Below are 18,801 nucleotides of genomic sequence, written 5' to 3' on the forward strand. Positions count from 1 at the left end.
ACTCCCCCCGCCCCCGGCTGTCTGTCTGTCTCCTCTGCCCCTGCCCCCCCGGCTGTCTGTCTGTCTGTCTGTCCCACTCTCCCCACCCCTGTCTGTCTGTCCTCTGCCCCCGCCCCCCCCCCGGCTGTCTGTCCGTCTGTCCCACTCTCCCCACCCCTGTCTGTCTGTCTGTCCTCTGCCCCCGCCCCCGCCTGTCTGTCCCACTCCCGCCGCCCCCGGCTGTCTGTCTGTCCTCTGCCCCCGCCCCCCCGCTGTCTGTCTCTCTGTCCCACTCCCCCCGCCCCCGCCTGTCTGTCTGTCTGTCCTCTGCCCCCGCCCCCGGCTGTCTGTCTGTCCTCTGTTCCCGCCCCCGGCTGTAAGTCTGTCTGTCTGGCAGGCGGGGCCCGGACTCCATTTCCCAGCGAGCCCCGCGGGCTGCGACCTGCGAGCGACCCGGACTCGGGGCTGGCGGAAGCGGAGCCGGGTCCGGGAGGGAGCGGCCGGCCGGCGCGGGACAGGTGGGAGCCGGGGAGCCCCGGGGCGGGGGGCCCCTGGCTTGGGGGGAACAGGGGTGGGCCTGGTATGGGGGGGAGAGGGGCCCCTGGCTTGGGGGGAGCATGGGAGGGGGGCCCCTGGCTTTGGGGGGTGGAGGGGGGCCCGGTATGGGGCCCCTGGCTTGGGGAGCAGGGGTGGGCCCGGTATGGGGGGGGAGAGGGGCCCCTGGCTTGGGGGGAGCAGGGGGTGGAGGAAGGGGGGCCCCTGGCTTGGGGGGGTGGAGGGAGAGGGGCCCCTGGCTTGGAGGGTGGAGGGGGGCCCGGTATGGGGGAGCAGGGGTGGGGGGCCCCTGGCTTGGGGGGAGCAGGGGTGGAGGGAGGGGGGCCCCTGGCTTGGGGGGAGCGGGGGGTGGAGGAGGGGCCCTTTGTGGCCTACAAAGCAGACGGGGGACCCCAGGGCATCTGCAGGGCTGCTCCGCGTGGCTGCTGCTGCTCTCCGGGGCCGAGCATTTCGCTGCAGAGGGGGGCTGCTTCCAGGCCGTGACCGATCCCCAATAGGTGCCGGCATTTTATGCGGGCACGGGGCCTAATCCCGTTCCCCAGGGGTAATGGGGGTTTGGTGGTTGATTTCAGCATGAGTAGGATCAGGGTCATGCCCTGGGAGCAGGGGTGGGGTAACACCCAGACACCAATTAATCAGCGCTTGCACACTGCGACCAGCACTTAATACACTGAAGTTATCAACCCTGCTCTTGACTCTCCTGTGACCTCAGCTAAGTCACTCCATTTCTGAGCCGACGCTTCCCCATCCGTAAAACAGGGATCATAGTACTGTCACCTGTCCGCTGAGAGGTAGCCGCTGCGGGGACCTTGCTAGCCAGCTTCTGGTGGAGGAGAAATCAGTGACATGGGCTGGGTGGGGGGTCTTAGGGCAGGTTTACACTTAAAACCCTGCATCGTGCACCCGTGTAGCGCTTCAGTGAAGGCGCTACTATGCCGACAGAGGGCTTCTCCCATTGGTGTTGTTAATCCACCTCCCCGAGGGGAGAAGCCCTCCCGTTGACGTGGTGCTGTCCTCACCCAGTATAACTGCATCTCTCAGTGAAAAATCCATACCCCCCTGAGTGACGTAAGTTTGTAGTGTAGATCTGGCCTCAGTATGTTTATAACTTGTTTGCGCTCTGTGCACCAGTCCTGAAACAGAGGTGGTCCCAAATGGCACGCAGTCAATCATCTCTTCCAGAAATGTCAGCCCAGATGCCTGTGCCCAGTTTCCAGAGAGCAACTCTACTCCGAGAAATGACTCTGACAGATTAAGGCAGAGAGCAAACTCTCTTGCTATTTGCAACAGCTCCCCCAAGTTGAGATGCCATCACAAAGCTAACAACAGTACAGCATTTCTTGAAAGACTGAGCACTAAGAAAAATAACTTGTAACAGTGCTGTTGGTAAAAAGAAAAGGAGGACTTGTGGCACCTTAGAGACTAACAAATTTATTTGAGCATAAGCTTTTGTGAGCTACAGCTCACTTCATCGGATGCATTCAGTGACTCCTACCATAACTATATTAATTTGCCTCACGTGGGGGGGGAGTATGATGTGTAGTTCTTTCACATTCGCAATGCATGTTAAAATTCTTGAAACGGAAGTGCTGGGGAAGGGGCAAGCTGTGATTGATTGATTAATTAGAGATCCCATGTCTGATTTATTTCTGTCCCTTCATGCAGCTTGAATAGTGAAACTGTCCAGTGTCACTTTCTTTTTTGTGTTCAGGACTCTGCAGGGGTAGATATAAATTCAAGAAAACCCTCTTCCATAAACTTTTTTTGAGAATCTCTTAAAACATTTCTTTTCATACTGGGCTTTAACAGCACTCTCTACCCAAACAAAACCTACATGTGAGGCCCTAGTGACACTGTTAAGATGTTTCAGTGATGCCCTCAACTTGAAGTGTGTCTGGTTTATTAAAAAAACAATTTAAGGAACACTGATAACCTGAGGTTTTTTTTAACCATTTTTAAAAAATCAGTGCTCTTTTAAAACACCCTTTAACTAGCATGTACAAAATATTTTTTAGTTGCTTAAATATATTGCAACGTTTTTTCTGCTTCTCTGATAATATTTGTAAGGGTCTTTTGGAAGGGTCTGGGACCAACATGACCTTAGCCTTGTTTCCTCTGCACGCACCTGCTTGCTGCTTTTTACGTTTCAGCTTTGCTGCTGGTGGTAAGGTAAACAGCCTCTTGCAAACTGCTGCTAAATGCACAAGGGAAACAAACTAGAAAAAAGTCTCCCGTTGCTTTAAGTTCTAGTGATCGTAGGGGTTACTTGCAACAATAGGAGGGAGATGTTTTCAGGCTGTGACTTCTCAGTGGATGATGTCCCTTTAGTTCCCATAGAACTATCTCTGAGTCTTGTGCTTTTATTAAAGAGGCCTTGAAAAATTATTAAAACTTGTGCTTCAAAACAGCGGAAATTCCTCCTGCATGTGACCCATTGGCTGGCGTGAGGGAAGGTGGCAGTTCCTTATTCCATCCTTAACATCAAATAGGTCCCTTGTTTCAGTCATGTGGGGAGTCTTGTAATAGCCTGAGACCCAGCAACTCCAGACAGCCACTGGATGGCAGTGGAGTGACGGAGAGGATACACGTTAGCCAGATCTCTGCCCCACTAACTGTGATGCAGCTGCCTTGCAGCATCTGTGTTTTCCACTGCCCTCTTGACCTACTCAGGACCCTATTTGCCCATCGCCTTCCAGTTGGGGGCTTGATGACCCCTCTGGTGACATGGAGGAAGTGGGAAGCCAGGTTTGCTAACCCTGCCAGAATCTCTGCCCCTGTTCAGCTCACACATGCCCCTGGCTTCTGCAGTTGCATCTGGCCAGGAAGGTTTGCAGCATGAATCTCAGCACCGATCTGGTGCAATGCTTCTGAGATGATTTGGGGTTAATTGCCTTTTCTCCCACCCTGCAGATTTTGTAGCCATGGCGGAGCCGGCAGGAATGAAGCCAAAGCGCATCCTGGTAACCGGTGGCACCGGACTGGTGGGGAGAGCCATTGAGAAGGTGGTCGCTGATGGAGAGGGCAGGCCAGATGAGGAATGGATCTTTGTGTGCTCCAAGGATGCTGACTTAACGTGAGTCCTTAAGAACATAAGAATGGCCATACTGGGTCAGACCAAAGGTCCATTTGGCCCAGTATCCTGTCTTCCGACAGCAGCCAATGCCAGGTGCCCCAGAAGGAATGAACAGAACAGGGAATCCTCAAGTGATCCATCCCGTCGCCCATTCCCAGCTTCTGGCAAACAGAGGGTAGGGACACCATTCCTGCCCATCCTGGCTAATAGTCATTGATGGACCTATCTTCCATGAACTTATCTAGTTCCTTTTTGGACACTGTTATAGTCTTGGCCTTCACAACAGCCTCTGGCAAAGAGTTCCACAGGTTGACTGTGCGTTGTGTGAAGAAATACTTCCTTTTATTCATTTTAAACCTTCTGTCTGTTAAATTCTTTGGTTGACCCCTAGTTCTTATGTTATGAGGAGTAAATTACACTTCCTTATTTACTTTCTCCACACCACTCATGATTTTATAGACCTCTATCATATCTCCCCTTAGTCGTCTCTTCTCCAAGCTGAAAAGTCCCAGTCTTATTACTCTCTCCTCCTACAGAAGCCATTCCATACCCCTAATAATTTTGGTTGCCCTTTTCTGAACCTTTTCCAATTCCAATATGTCTCCAATATCCTTGCTGCACTGGACTCTTCTTTGCTTGTTCATTGTTGTCTGAAATGTCCCTGTCCATTTTGGGTGGCTTGCAGGGGGAGTGCTCTCACACTAGTGCTCTCACACTTGGAGAGCAGGGTTCAAATCCTCGGCAGACAAGTGAAAATGATGTGTGTGGCATGGAGGACTGTGCCTTGTCTCAGGCCCTGTTACAAAACTCCTACATGGTTCTGGAATGACAGGCGGTCTCTTCTCCAGAGACACTGAGGAACGGAGCTAGCAATGGGTGCTGCTGGTGAGGAGCGTTGGCAGAGCTGTGTGTGAAACCTTAGTGCTGGATTAGCAGGAAGGTGCTGTACGTTAGGATGGAGGTGGGTTGGCACAACTGCGTGGCCAGAACCTGACTTAAGCTGGTGCTGTCAGCCCCTTACTTTCTTTCTTCCCACTAAAGGTGTGTCTACACAGCAAAAGCCAGCCACGGGCTTGGCTACCTGAGCTAGCAAGCTGAGTACGTATCTAGGATCAATGCTGGCTTTGCAGTCAGCATGCTATGCTGTCTTCACTGCTATAGTTACCCACTCTAGCTGGATTCCAGCTAGCTCGGGTCGGCTAGCCCATGTGCAGCTTCTGCTGCGTAGACGTCCCCTAAGTGTGGAGGGTAGGAAAACCATGTTCACTTCTGGTTTAAACTGGCTTTTGGAGTTGTTGAGACAGCCCCAGAATGAGCCCATTGCGGCTGCCTCGCGCATGTTACCGCCAGCTTTGCTCCGGGATGCCCACTCCCTTCCCCCCACTCAGCGTCATGAGATGAAAGCGAACTGGATGCGTATTCAAAAGTCTGATGTCAGATTAACTGGAGGTGGCTGGCCACACCCTGCGTGCGGCTCAGAGGGTCTGCCGGAGACCTGGGCTGTGGGGTTGATCAGGGAGCAGCCCTGTTCCAGAAGAAGTCAGGCGGAGGGCAGGGTATGAGTGTTTCTATTTCATGGGCCTCGGGTATAGTGCGCTGGAGACCCGAGTGTGTTCAGGATCTGGGCAATGTTGATCCTCACATAGACTGAGGTCAGGAGTACTGTGCCTTTAAAAATGAAAATGGTGTGAGTGCGGGGTGCTGTAGGACCATGCCGGGGCTAGGCTCAGCACGGGTGCTCCATCGAATGGCTAAGGAGACCTGTCCTTTGGGTCTGTCCACTGTCTTTGCTCTTGAACCCTCCATCTGCTGGCTTCCTGTCGGCATGCTGTTTTCACTCCTGCAGCTGCCATGTCACTCGGTGCAGCCTGTTGTATCACCAGGTAAGAAGCCTGGCCAATCCCAGCCAAGGAAAGTTAAACGATACCCTCTCTTTGGCAATTCAGTCCTTGCTGTCACCGGCTCCAATCACATTCCCCCAAGTATGCCATGCACCTGAGCCCCGCCCCCTTTCCAGGTGAGAGTCAGCCAGTCCGAGTGCCGGAAAAGGTCCTGTCTGGTCCATCCAGGGCTTTCATCCAGTCTGGTGTTAGTGATAGGCAGTGGTGTCATAGCCATGTTGGTCCCAGGATATTACCGTACACTGAGCTTTTCTTCAGGTCTCTCTCTGTCCAACAGAAGTTGATTCAATAAAAGATATTCCCTCTCCCCTGTGTCTCTCTAATCGTTTTAGTGGTGGCATCACTGAATTGTCAAACCCTCATGAGGCATGAAGACTCATTGTCCTTGTGCTGCAGGTTTGTCTGACACTCCTTGTGCTAACAGGAGTGGCATTTAATCAGTAGCAAGATCAGTTCACTGCCTCCTGGGAGCCAGGAACTCTTTGAGTTCTAACTCGCCCTGACGCCGACTCCGTCTTTGGCCTTGGGCAAGTCACCATCACCTTTCTGTGCCTCACTTTCTCTGACTGTACAACGCACTGCGTAGGGGTGCTGTGAGGGCCCGTCAGTTACCTGTGTAAAACACTTTGAGGATCAAAAGAGCTGTGTAACTGACATGCGATGGTGTGTGTTAGAGAAATGGCAGGCAGCAAAGGCCTATGAGATCAAAGCTCACCTCTGCCGGGATAGGTACAAAACACGCCACAATGGTTAGGCAGCTGCTGTGTCGTGTCTCCTGCTTACCCTGCTAATCTGGGACTGGGGAGATCTGGGTTTGCGGCAGAGCAAGGAATTGGACTCCCTATGTCACCTTGGGGAAGTCACTGTGTGCCTGTTTCCAATCTGTAATATGGGGATAATAGCACTGCCCTGCCTCCCGGGGGTTGTGAGGATAAATACATCAGACTGTGAGGTGCTCAGATACTGTGGTCATGGGGGTCAGATAGGTACGTAGGATGGCTAGAATGTGCCCCTGAGGGTTCTGTTTGTTGTTTCCTCTCCCCTGTAGGAATGCTGCTGAGACCAGAGCCCTGTATGAGAAACACAGACCCACCCACGTGATCCACTTGGCAGCCTTGGTGGGAGGCCTCTTCAAAAACATCAAACACAACCTGGATTTCTGGGTAAGGGGCCAGGGTGGCAAATGCAAAGGTAGAACGTTTGGTCCAGCGGGCTGTCACTCTCACTGCACCATGCTGTGTGGTCCCCCTTTGCCCTTCCTTCAAGGATTTGGGAGCGCTTTGCAGACATTCATGAATTAACCCTTGCCGCACCCCCTGCCTCCAGGCTGTAGGCTAGGCCACCTTAATTGTAGGGACACTGAGGCACCGAGACATGACTTCCCTGGGTCACATGTGGAGTGTGTGGCAGGGCCAGAAATAAAGCCCAGGCCAGTCAGGTTTATTAAATGGGTGGATGAAGTCATTAACCCCTTGGGTGCTGGGCCTTCTGACACTGCAGGTGGGAATCCTCTTGCTGGGTTACCAAAACGTGTGATTACAGTGTATGGGCCCGTGTGAGTGCTGCTGAACTGGGAACCACTTGCCCACCAGGGCTCTTGTGGGGCTAATGAACTGTCCCCAGCACTAGCCCTGCATCCAGAGATGAACCCCCGGGCCTTGGCTGGGATGATTCTCTCCCCAGGCGCTGGTGAGTGACTCTCTAATATGACAGGTTTCAGAGTAGCAGCCGTGTTAGTCTGTATTCGCAAAAAGAAAAGGAGGACTTGTGGCACCTTAGAGACTAACCAATTTATTTGAGCATGAGCTTTCGTGAGCTACAGCGTCCGATACATCCGATGAAGTGAGCTGTAGCTCACGAAAGCTTATGCTCAGATAAACTGGTTAGTCTCTAAGGTGCCACAAGTCCTCCTTTTCTTTAATATGAAGGGGTGCAGCTTATTAGCAGCTGGTGTTGGACCCCTGCCCCTCCTCCTGAATCACACACACACATGCACACCAGGTCAGCCTAGCCTGGTTAGATTTCTCGGGGCTGGCCCATGTGGTTCAGCGGCCGGCAGTCATCTTACCTGTAATACAGATGAACAATCCATGATGACTACAAGTCCCAGCATGCAATGCTCCTCCTTGATCTGAGCAGTCTTCACTTAGCGCTGGCTGGAACGTTGCATTCTGGGATGTGTAGTCTTCACATGGTGGCTGCCATCTGGTCCTTCCTACGCACAGTAAGTGCAGTCCTTCAGCACCTGGCAAGTTGCTGATGCAGCCCTGGGCTGGATAACGTGTGGCCCTCCTGGCTCGCTGCTCTGTGTGCGCATCTCCTCCTTGTCTGGTCTCCCTTCACCTGGCTGTGGATCAGAATAGGGAAAGGAAGGGGGCTGGTCTGTTTTCCGCCCAGCCCAGTAAGTGCCGTGGCTGCGCCTGGGGATGAGCTGGGGAGCGACGGCATGAAAGGGCTGTGCAGATAACAGGTCTGCATAGAGAAGGGGGCCTGAAAGCCCCATAGCACCAACACGAGCAGCTGAACTCCTTGCGTGGGGGGCAGTGAAAGCCATCTGGCAGGAGCTGTGGGTTGGGGAGTGGGGCCCTCGCTGTGTCCAGAGCTGACACTGCCGTGAGAGAGGTGGAATGCAAGGTAAAGTCCAGACCTGAGTGGTTAGAGCTGATCCCACTCCTGACTCCAGAGACAAGCTTGGGGTCTCCCCCAAGGACTGTCCCTTCAGCCCTCAGCCGTTCAACTTTGGTACCACCAGTGAGACTAGCCTGGGAGCTCCACGGCAACCCGTCCTGAGCCTGCGATGGTCAGAGTCAGGGCAGGTTCTCGACAAGCTGGAAGGCCCGGGTGGGTCATGCAGTAACTGATCCGAATATAACGGGACTCCTGACTCCCCGCTGGACATCTTTTCCCCAGCGGAGAAACGTGCACATCAACGACAACGTCCTTCACTCAGCGTACGAATTCGGGGTGCAGAAAGTCGTCTCCTGCCTTTCCACCTGCATCTTCCCGGACAAGACCACCTATCCTATCGATGAGACCATGGTAAGGGGCGGCCTTCGGGCAGGGCATGCAGCACCCTGCCTTACAACTTCCATTGCTCACTCAGCTTCATCTTTGCTCCACCCAGAGCTGCGGGTTAAGCACAGTAACATCGGTTAAGTTACTGTGCACCTTGGGAAGGGGAGATGGTTGGGGGCTGCCTCGGTGCAGCAGGTGGACAGCCTATTGTGATACCAGTTACGCTGATCTGAGAGAGTGACAGCTGGTCCTCTTGGCTCTGGTCTTCTTTCCCATCCTGGTTGGCTGACTCGGTGGGTGATGGGGAGAGCAGAGCCGACCCCTCCGGCTAACGTCCTGCATGGGCTGGGGATTCCAGACGCTCTCTGGTGCAGGCTCATGCCGTAATCAGTCAGGTTGGCCCAGTATCTGCATCCTAGTTCTCTGCACCGCTGTGGGGGCTGTCCCTCACTCATTGCGTATGTGGGGTCGGGCAGAGTGGGGAGCGCCTGCCTTGCTCGACAGCCATCCCTCTGGCCAAACAAGGAGCAGGATCGTCCGGTCCAGTGCAAGCCCCGTCCCATCCTCCTTGGGCAGAAACAGGCGGGCAGCCCTGCAGCACGGGCTCACGAGGAATAAGGGGACCTTCAGGGGACATATTGGATTCCTGCTATCTCTGCCTGCCTGTGGCTTGTCTGTGATGTGAGCTGAGCCCAGGGCTGGCAGGTGGTAACAGCTCCTCCATTAGCAGATCGAGGCGCTCCAGGATGCTGCTCTCCTGCTCCGAACTCGGGGTATGTCTACGCTGCACAGCTAATCTGGGCTCTTACCTGGGTTCTAGCCTTAACACCAGCCCCCTCTTTCCCACTGTCCACATACAGAAAGCTCTGGCCTGGCCTTGGGGGTGCTTTAAACCTGGGCTAGCTGACCAGGTTTGGGGGTATAGTATAAGTCAGAGCCCAGGATCTGGGCTGGAACCCACCTACGCTGCAGTGAGGATGCAGGCTAAATCACAAGTGCCGATAGTCCTCCAGTGCCAACAGTCCCTTCCTGAAGGACAGATAAGTTCTCTTGCAACTGACCCGATCGATGGGGGAAAGAATCCTAGAGCATCTCGGCACAAAGAACCATGGGATATGGCCCCCGAACACACACAGGCAAGTGCAGAGACAGTGAGGACATGGGGGCACAGGGGGAGCTTTGCTGTGTGGATGCTCGCACTCAGGTTAGGCTAACCCAGGTGTCGAGCACCTGGCTTAACTGTGCAGTGCAGACATAACTTCCGTTTATTCTCCCTACGCCTCCTTCCCCTTGGGGCCAGGCAGCGGAGGTTGAAACCCCGTTTTCACCAGGCTGACGTTACTTTTCCCAACTGTGCCGTCTGTGTTTTCCCCAGATTCACAATGGGCCCCCGCACAGCTCCAACTTCGGGTACTCGTATGCCAAGAGAATGATTGACGTTCAGAACAGGTATGATCCATCCCCTTCCCTTCCCTCCCCTCCCCGCCCAAGCTGTATGGCTCAGGGAGGGACTTACACAGTCCGTACATCTCTGTAAAGACCTTTGTGATCCCCAGATGAAGGACTGTATAAATATTATCACTGTCACTGTAGGATAATTCCTTCCCCTTGTGTGCTCTGACCTCACCTGGCACAAGGAGTGAGAGGCTGGGGGTGGATGGAACTTGCAGGGGCCGCAGGGGGGTTGGCAAGCCCCGTTCATTTCCCTAAGTCCTGCTGGAAGAACAGGGTTAGGCCCTGATACACGGAAGGCGGACAGTGACTTGTGCTCACAGCCCTCAGCTGCACGGAACATGCCACTGAGCTAGTCACTCACTTGCCCTGGCCCTCTCTCCCCCTTCTCCCAGGGGGTATTTCGAACAGCACGGCTGCCGATTCACCGCCGTGATCCCCACCAATGTCTTTGGACCTCACGATAACTACAACATTGAGGACGGGCATGTCCTTCCGGGACTGATCCATAAGGTGTACCTGGCAAAGAGTAAGTGCGGAGCCTTCATTCAGCTCTCAGCTTCATAGTCCAGCCAACAGGGTTTTGTTGCTTGGGCAATATGGGCAGCACAGATGGTTCCTGCTGTGGGGAGGGAAGTCGTGTCTTTTTTGCTCCTAATGAGCCTGACATTCTTCGCATCCGATCCCTAAACTGTTTGAAAGTGTTGCTGTGTGCTGTTACACAAGTGCCATGTTCCACCCCAGAGCGGACTGCATTTCTGCAGTGGGTGAATGGATCCTCGTGTGTCCCTTCCTTCTTCAAATGTGGGTTACCTGGCTAATGTTAATGAAGTGCTTTAAGATGCATAGCTGAAGGGGCTACTGTAAATTATTTGGTTTGCAAAATACTTTTCGCTTTCTGATCTTCGCCTGGCTGTCTTGTGTGCCATTGAGGTTGCTGAAGTGACGGTGTTTCATATCTGCAGATACGTTGATTAGGTACCATTCAGCACTGGGCTAAGAGGATGGTCAGAGTTTGGTCCATCCAGAATGTTTCTGTATCTCTCAGCGTAGAGGATTGCCATACTGAATTTATGTATGCAAAGCAGTAATGTCCAGGGAGTTTCGGGTCCTCATTTAGGAGGGGAGTTGCCCCACGAGATGATCAGGGCTCGATAGATCATGGGGCTCATTTCCTACTGAAAGCATTGGGCATTTAGGAAGCATAAGTTGCCCTTGGCTGCAGTTGTAAGTGGCGACGATGTACCTTTCTGTAGAGCTCCACAAGCCCACATACATCACCATTGAAATGCAGGCACCTCTGGGCTGGAGGACAGCAGCCAAGTGGAGAACACCCAACTGTGAATGGGAGACGGAGGGGAATTTTATCTAGGACGCTAGGGCAGATCCCTCCTGTATGTGCCATGATTTCATTAATGGACACACACAAAGAGGACCTCAGGTCATGTCTCAAAGACACATACATACACAGACAGCAAACTGCATGGAACTGATCCTCAGGTAGGGAGGGGCAGGAAATGGGAGGGAAACCCATTGGCACCCAGAATGGTCTGCATCCAGGCTGCAGTGTCATGGTTTGTGGAGTCCATTGGGACCCTGTGGGTTTTTTCTACTGTACAGTACAACTAAACCTCTCTGCCTCTAACGAGCCATGGATGGCTCCAGGCAGCTGTAGCTGCAGGGCTGCCAACAGGGTTTTCTGCTAGAGTTGTTGGATGGTGAGTTCCTGAGAGCCATGATGGTTGGATTCCTCACTTGGCTCTTGGTTGGGCATTGCCCCTCCGTGCAGGAGTGAAACTAGCAAGTGATTTCTGTGCAGAGTCAGGGAAGGGGTCCAGGCTCAAATCTCAGCCAATGAGGAAACAGAGAATGACCATTCCGACTCCATGGTGTGACGGGTTCCCCCTCGGGGTGCCACTTGGAACTGGGGTACCACTGAGCTGCCTGACCCACCAGCCTCGGTTCCCCTTACTCTGTGCTGCTGTGACAGGCTCCCAAGCCCCCAGCAATGCACACAGGTAGGGACACACCCAGCTGCAGAAACAAACACACATGCTGAGATCAGCTCTGTATGGGAAGGCTCAGCTAAGGGATTGCCCAGCACTCAAGGGGATAAACCCAAAACTGGGCTGTCTTGGGCTGCACAGAAAATTATACAGCATAAGATCATAAAATTTGCCCCCTCCCTCAATGTGGAGGAAGATATGCAACACCTTTTTACTACCACCTCCCCCCCAGTTACGAATTCCATAAAGTGGTTTTAGAGAAAACAAAACCAAGTTTATTAACTACAAAAGGTAGATTTAAGTGATTATAAGGGATAGCAAACAGATCAAAGCAGATTACCTAGCAAATAAAACAAACATGCAATAAAATACTAAAGAAACTGGTTACAAGAAATAATTTCTCACCCTAAATGTTGTTTGAGGCAGATTGCAGAGATTCTTGAAGGCCAGATGCACTTGCTTGCTTACAACTTCAAATATTTCATTCACAAGCTAGACAATCTTCCAGCCTGCGCTCAGTCCTTCTCCCCTCATTCAGTCTTTTCTTAGATGTTTACAGCTGTCATCTTGGACCGGGATTAGCCAAGAGGGAACCATGATTATGTCACTCCCCTGCCTTAAATAGGTTTTCCATATGGCAGGAATCCTTTGTCTTCCAGGGTGATTCCCACCCCCCGTCAGTGGAAAAATACTGGTGTGATTCATGGAGTCCCGCATCAGGTGGCTTGCTCACATGACCTTGCAGCCATAACTCAGAGTTGGTTTGGAGCATCCCTAGGAAAAACTTCTCTGTGGGTGATAAACATCTTCTGAGACCTCGTGTTCTCTCTAATGGCCCTTCCTCATAGCAAGCTATCTAGACTGATGGCATTCTGTCTGGTGGGTGTTCCCCAGGTGTAAACACACTTGTAATTCATACATAGTCAATATTCCTAACTTCAGATGCAGAAATGATACATGCATACAAATAGGATAATCATAGTCAGTAAATCGGAACCTTTCCAATGATATCTCACGATCCATCTCGCATAAAATACATCATGGATAGGCTATAATTATATCACACTATCTCTGAAGAATATAGGGCACAGTGTCACACGTGGCTACTTACAGCCCCTTGTGTCAAGCTGGGACCTGTAGTCTCCAGGGGCTGTACCTCACTTTAGAGAGGAGGGCTGTGGTGTAAAGCTACCCCGGCCCAGCCCTGGCTCTCTCTTGCACAAGGGTGTTTGGACGGGGAGGGCGGGGGTGAAACCTGTGGTCTGTGCTGCGGTTGGAACATCCACTAATGGTCATTCTCTTGATTGTCCCACAGAAAATGGCACGGCTCTCACTGTCTGGGGGACAGGAAAGCCCAGGAGACAATTCATCTACTCTCTGGTAGGCACAGCCTTCACGGAGCCCAGCCCGTTTGGACTGGGCCCTGAGTTTCCTGGGGCCCAGAGCAGATTTCAGACATCCTGACCCCATGGCTGGGAGCACGGGTTGCCTGGCCCTGGGAGGCTGCAGCAATGCGCAGGGCTGTGAATGAGGGTGCTGGCCTCTGGTGGGATGGGTCCTCCAGTTCCACCTCTGGGAGTGGGAGGAGGTAGGTGTGTTCTGGTGGGGCAGGGGTGGGTGGGCTTGCTGGCAGAGGGGGCTCTGAAGCCATACAACCCTTTGCAGCCACACGCTAGAACCCTGGCCTGGGTGCGCTGTTAGCTCCCTGCGCTCAGGGATTGCCTGTTGCCGTAATACAAGCCACATACAGCTGCTAAGATGAGCAAGTTGTTCTGACAAATAACGAGCAATAAACTCAGGACAGGTCCCAGACTGCACGTCCAGCCCTGTGCACTAGCTGGGGAGAGGGGATCAGATTGGCCCTGCCTTGGCAGCATGCGGGAGCTGGGCCTTGATGGAGGCATCCCTTTCAGAGGTATCATGGTTCTGTCTGTTAGCATGGCTGTGTCTACTGGAATGACAGTTTGTTCCTGCCAGGCCACGGCTGGGGTCCCTTTAAAGGCCATTTGTGGCAAGGCCTGGAGGGATAGTTGCAGAGGGAGGGAGCTGGCAGCTGGGGGAGTGGGAAATTGGAGCTGTTCGTGCTTTGCCCTGCTGAGTTGGAGGCGGAGGGGGCAGCAGCCCGGCAGTAGCAGGCTCAGGCTCAGCAGTAACAGCCCCCATACAACATCCCCGGCCTTCAGCAACGAGGAGCTTGTGTCTGTGCCTTGAGCTGGGATCCTGTGGCTCCTGGGAAGGGAAAGGGAGGAGGCAGAGAGATTGAGAGCTGCTCCTTTGTGCCCACAGGACCTGGCACGGCTCTTCCTCTGGGTCCTAAGGGAGTACGACGAGGTGGAGCCCATCATCCTGTCAGGTAAGGTGTCCCCTCGCCCCCGCCATCTCTCTCCCTCTGACGGTGTCATGACTCTGGCCCTTTTGCCAGATGCCCTCAGCTCTTATTGCAGCGCTGGGAGGGAAAGTCCCATGTCCCCACTGCTCCCTAGGCCATCCTATCTGGTTCTGTAGCAGGGTCAGTGCAGGATACCCCTCTCTGCAGTGCCCCCACAGACCGATCTAGAATCCACAGTGGTGGCATGAGGCGGCTGCAGGCTCTGATCCCCCACCCTCGTTTCTCTCTGGGGCGGGCGGCGACGGGGCTTCCCTGAGCGTTGTGGCTGGCACCAGGGGTGGAAGAGCGGCATAGCCTCACCCTGGCTCTCTGTTTAGTTGGAGAAGAGGACGAGGTGTCTATCAGGGAAGCCGCGGAGAGCGTCGTGGAAGCCATGGACTTCAAGGGAGAACTCATTGTATCCTTTTACAAATGACTGCTCTGATGCCCTGCCTCCTGAGCTGTGCCCAGCTCACGGGGTCCTGGCCTGGCACCCACTCCCCACACTCGCGTGCACCCTCGGGAGGGGGAGAATTGTCGCATCCGAACATCTAAGGCTTAATTCCCAGCCGATCCAGTGCAAGATTATTCCCTGCTGCACGTTCTCCAGTGCTTGGTCTGGTCCAGGGTGAAGTGGCTCAAGTGATGGTATTCGCACCACTTCCTGTGGGTCGTTCTCTGACCGGAGAGCTTGTTCCACGGATGTTTGATCCGTGCTTGGAAGTCGGGGCCATCAAGGTCTCTGCGATCTGATGGTGACCTGGGGTCTCCTTGGAGACAGCGTCTTCCATTCTTAGTGCAGCTGATAGTGTGAACGTAGCTGCTACTCGCACTCAACGTTTCAGGTGGTGCCCTGGGCCCCCTTGGTTAGTCAGCCTCTTCCCTGCAAACAATGGGCACGAGGGATCTCCCTCTTGTGAGCTCTCTCTCCGCTCACCCCTGCGCCTGGCTGTTCAGGTTAAGGCCCAGCTGCAAACCTTACAGAAAGGGACATGTACAGTAGACGTTTGATACCAAGGCCCCAGCTCTCGTCCTGCCTGGCTACTACCAGTAGGGGCCGCCCTGGAGTAACGTTAGGTTCGAACTCGGCGGCATTCCCGTTTGTTTTCCCTTACCCCCCCACTGTGTCCAGTTTGACACGACGAAATCCGATGGCCAGTTCAAGAAAACAGCCAGCAACGGCAAGCTGAGGCGGTCCCTGCCCGACTTCCAGTTCACGCCGTTCAAACAAGGTAAGACTTGAAGGCCGCGCTGCTCAGGAGTCGCTCTGGCTCTCCTGCCCCTCGGCGGGAACATCCACTGCACTGCATCGGCTGCCCATGTCTGATCTCACCTCTGCCCTCCAAAGGAGTTGGGTCGGATTTGTGGGGAAGGCTCCCTCCCTCCCGCGGGTGCCGGGAACTCGGTCCCACAGCCTCAGGCATCACCGGCCGCATGCACCAAGAACTCGAATGCAGCGAGTGTCTAAAGAGATGCTGTGAGAAACCCATGGGAGCAGAGGCAGCAGCTCTGGTTGTAGGGGCAGGATGGTGCAGTGACTGAAGCATGGGCCTGGGGGGCTCAGATCTGTGGGTTCTGTTCCCAGCTCTGAGACAGCGTGTAACTTTAGATGGGTCACTTCATCTCCCTGGTCCATTTCCTCCTCCTCTCGCATGGCAACAATGATTCTTCCACTCCTCCTAGCTCAGTAAGCAGTGGCCAGTGGCACAGCGTTAACTGGAGGGAGTGAGCTGCCGCTGGTTGTGATGCTTCAGGCTGTATGGGGATCTAACTGCCTTCCCCCTTCCCCTCCAGCTGTGAAGGAAACTTGCGACTGGTTCAATGTGCACTATGACGTCGCCCGGAAGTGACCAGCGCCCCGAAGCCATTGTGATGATTGGCCAGCACTGCCCCGGAGGTTCCTCTGAGACTCAGGGTTTTCCTTTGCTGGAGCAGAGGAGGGGACGCGTGAGGGCATTCGGGGCTGTGAAATGATGGTGGAGATAGATACAGCTTTTCCAAAGTAGAATTTGAGAGTGGGGTGGGGAGATAAGCTCAGCAAACGTGAGTGAGAAATACCCTGTCTTTCTCTGTGACACAGGACTCACACTACTAGTCAGCCAGCCAGGGGCGTAGAACTTCATGGGGTGGAATGGGGAGAAACTCTCTGTTCAGGGATCAAAGTGAATCTTGGTTAAAAGGTTCCAAAAATGCAAAGAATGAGGCTCCTCCCCACCCACCCCACCCCCCCGCTTCCAACATTCCTCTCTGTGGTTATAAATATCCCAGGAACTGCAGAGCCCCTCAGGTCCAGATCAAGCTTAGGTCAAAAGGAGTTTAGTAAGGGAAGTCTTGCCTAGTCAGAACCCCCTGGGCCTTCCCCCAAAGGCGGTGCCCTGGGAGAGGCTGGAGGGTTGGACCTTCCTGTTGAGGTACCTGGAAGTTTACACGCTGCCTCTGCATCATCGACTGAATATTTTTTAAAATAGACAGAGCCCCCTCTCCGTCAAACCTCATCACTGTTCTCGCTGGATCCCTTTCCCTTGCCTGTGCTGATGCCACCTCCTGTTAAGCTGTAATTGGTCAGGCTGCCAATCAAGTGTAAAGCTGTCTGTAGTTAGGTTCAGAATAAATCAGAGCTGACTTTCCCCTTGTGTTTATGCTCTCGTAAAAACAAGTTGCATGGCGTTAATCCTGAACCCGAGCCTGGGCAGCCCAGGGATGTTCCCAGCGTTGCCGGGATGCTCCCTCTCTTGCTGCCAGGGGCTGGTGCTGCTCAGCTGTGAGGGCCGTTCATCAGCATCAGAAATCTTGTCTTCACCCCCCAGGGTTAGACTGTCAGCGGGGGGCTCTCCTGCAGTGTTCTGGTGGGGGGAAGAGAAGCTTTGCTAGCCAGAGCAGGTGTAGCCATGCCCCTGTAACTACTATGGTCTCTGATGTTTGGGAGAAGTCAGAGGGGAAGGTCCGCAGGCTTTCTAGGGTATCCCCTTTGTGAATTTGTCCCCAAGAGGTTCTGGTGCTTCATCTTATTTTAAATCAGGTGATGGAGCTTCCAGTGCTCTTCAGCAGAGCAACGAGAGTGAGGACAAGGTCTATCACAGCTGCTACTAACTGTCTTCTGAGAAGGTGCTCCCATCATCTACCCTGTGAGACAACATGCAGCCTCCTGGACTCAGGCAGGAAGCTTTCCTGGGAGATGCCACCACAGTCTGCCATGAGTGTCTGCATCCGAGCAAGGGCTGGCTTGAGTGGTGCCCATGTTCCACTCTCCTAGGCCGACTGCTTTCCCCAAGTATATTTCCCCAGGGCCTCTTTTAGAAAGGGAACAGGCCCAGAGGTGGAGCTCTTAAACTGTGAAACATTCACACTCCAGCCAGTTACAGCCTTTCTGTCTACACCAGCAATTCATGGACTGTTCTAACACCTAGGTACAGGCAGGCTTTTTTTGGGGGGAGGGCATTGCCTTTGGAGCAGGCAGGCACTAAACCAAGGCACTAGTAAGTTTAGCATTAGACACACTCCTACCCCTGGGTTCTTCCAGTGGCTTTCAGCACAAAGCATATTTGACAGCACAGAGATGTGTCAAGAGGCCTGCTCAGATGCTGGGGCTTTCCTCCCTCTCCTTTGCAAGGGACAGAAGCAGCAGCCCATTGGTTTGCTGTTACCCCTGCACTGGCCCAAGTTGTGCACAAAGCAAGCAAGGATGAGCTAGCAGGAAAAACCTCTTCCATGCCTGCTTTTTAGTTCAGTCTCTTCAGGGATGTTTACAGAGGTCACTCAGGAGATAACTAAAGTTGGGCACAGGCCAGGCTTTCTCACAAATGTTTCTGGGGACCTCAATGTGCAGCCACCAACTCTTGCTGGTGGCTGTTCTGACAAACCCCTCTCTTTCCCTGCCTCCCACAGCCCTTCATCATGAGCCTGCTCTGCAGGGGGTCAGGAACTTGCTGGCCACTTGTGGGGTCCCAGGCTCCCGGTGCCCTGGCTGGGTGGGAGCAGTAGAGCTGCCCTGGGGAATGCCCCAGGAACCGCATGGTGCAGCCACCTCCGCTGACAAGAACCACCTCTGGTGCCAGGCACAGCAGCCCTACAAGTCTCCAGCGGCGCTTCCTAGAGCCAACAAGGTGGCCACAGGGTGCTGATCCCTGCAGGTGGGGCCAATGCAAACACCAAGGCAGTGCATCTCTCGCTGTTCTTGGTAACAGCTGTTCAGGAGTAACAGCTGGGTGCTTCAAGGAGGGGCTTTGCCCCTCCCCCCCCCAAATCTCCACCCATGCTTTAGAGGTGTCATGGCCACAAAAATTAAGATCTGCTAGTGGCTGCATTTGAGAAACACTGGGCTAGAGAATTTGAACAGGTGCCTGTTGAGGGAACAAGAGGGCCCATAGCCCAGCTTTAGCATTACTGACTGTCCCTATTCTCAGGGCTAGCTAGCATCTTCCCAGCCCGCAGGCATCACTGCTGTTTGGCTGG

General features: G+C 53.8%; 1 protein-coding gene across 1 annotated transcript; it reads left to right on the top strand.

Annotated features, from left to right (window-relative positions):
• The first annotated feature begins 410 nt into the window (after positions 1 to 410).
• Positions 411 to 16,976, top strand: GFUS (GDP-L-fucose synthase). Its single transcript, XM_077809697.1, has 11 exons — positions 411 to 497; positions 3,445 to 3,607; positions 6,557 to 6,671; positions 8,419 to 8,547; positions 9,899 to 9,972; positions 10,371 to 10,504; positions 13,297 to 13,361; positions 14,268 to 14,334; positions 14,688 to 14,767; positions 15,482 to 15,581; positions 16,144 to 16,976. The coding sequence occupies exons 2-11, from the start codon at positions 3,456 to 3,458 to the stop codon at positions 16,197 to 16,199; spliced, it is 972 nt and encodes a 323-aa protein (XP_077665823.1). The 5' UTR covers positions 411 to 497; positions 3,445 to 3,455; the 3' UTR covers positions 16,200 to 16,976.
• Positions 16,977 to 18,801: the final 1,825 nt, after the last annotated feature.

This window comes from Eretmochelys imbricata, chromosome 2, assembly GCF_965152235.1.
Source record: "Eretmochelys imbricata isolate rEreImb1 chromosome 2, rEreImb1.hap1, whole genome shotgun sequence".
NCBI classification, from domain to species: Eukaryota; Metazoa; Chordata; order Testudines; family Cheloniidae; genus Eretmochelys; species Eretmochelys imbricata.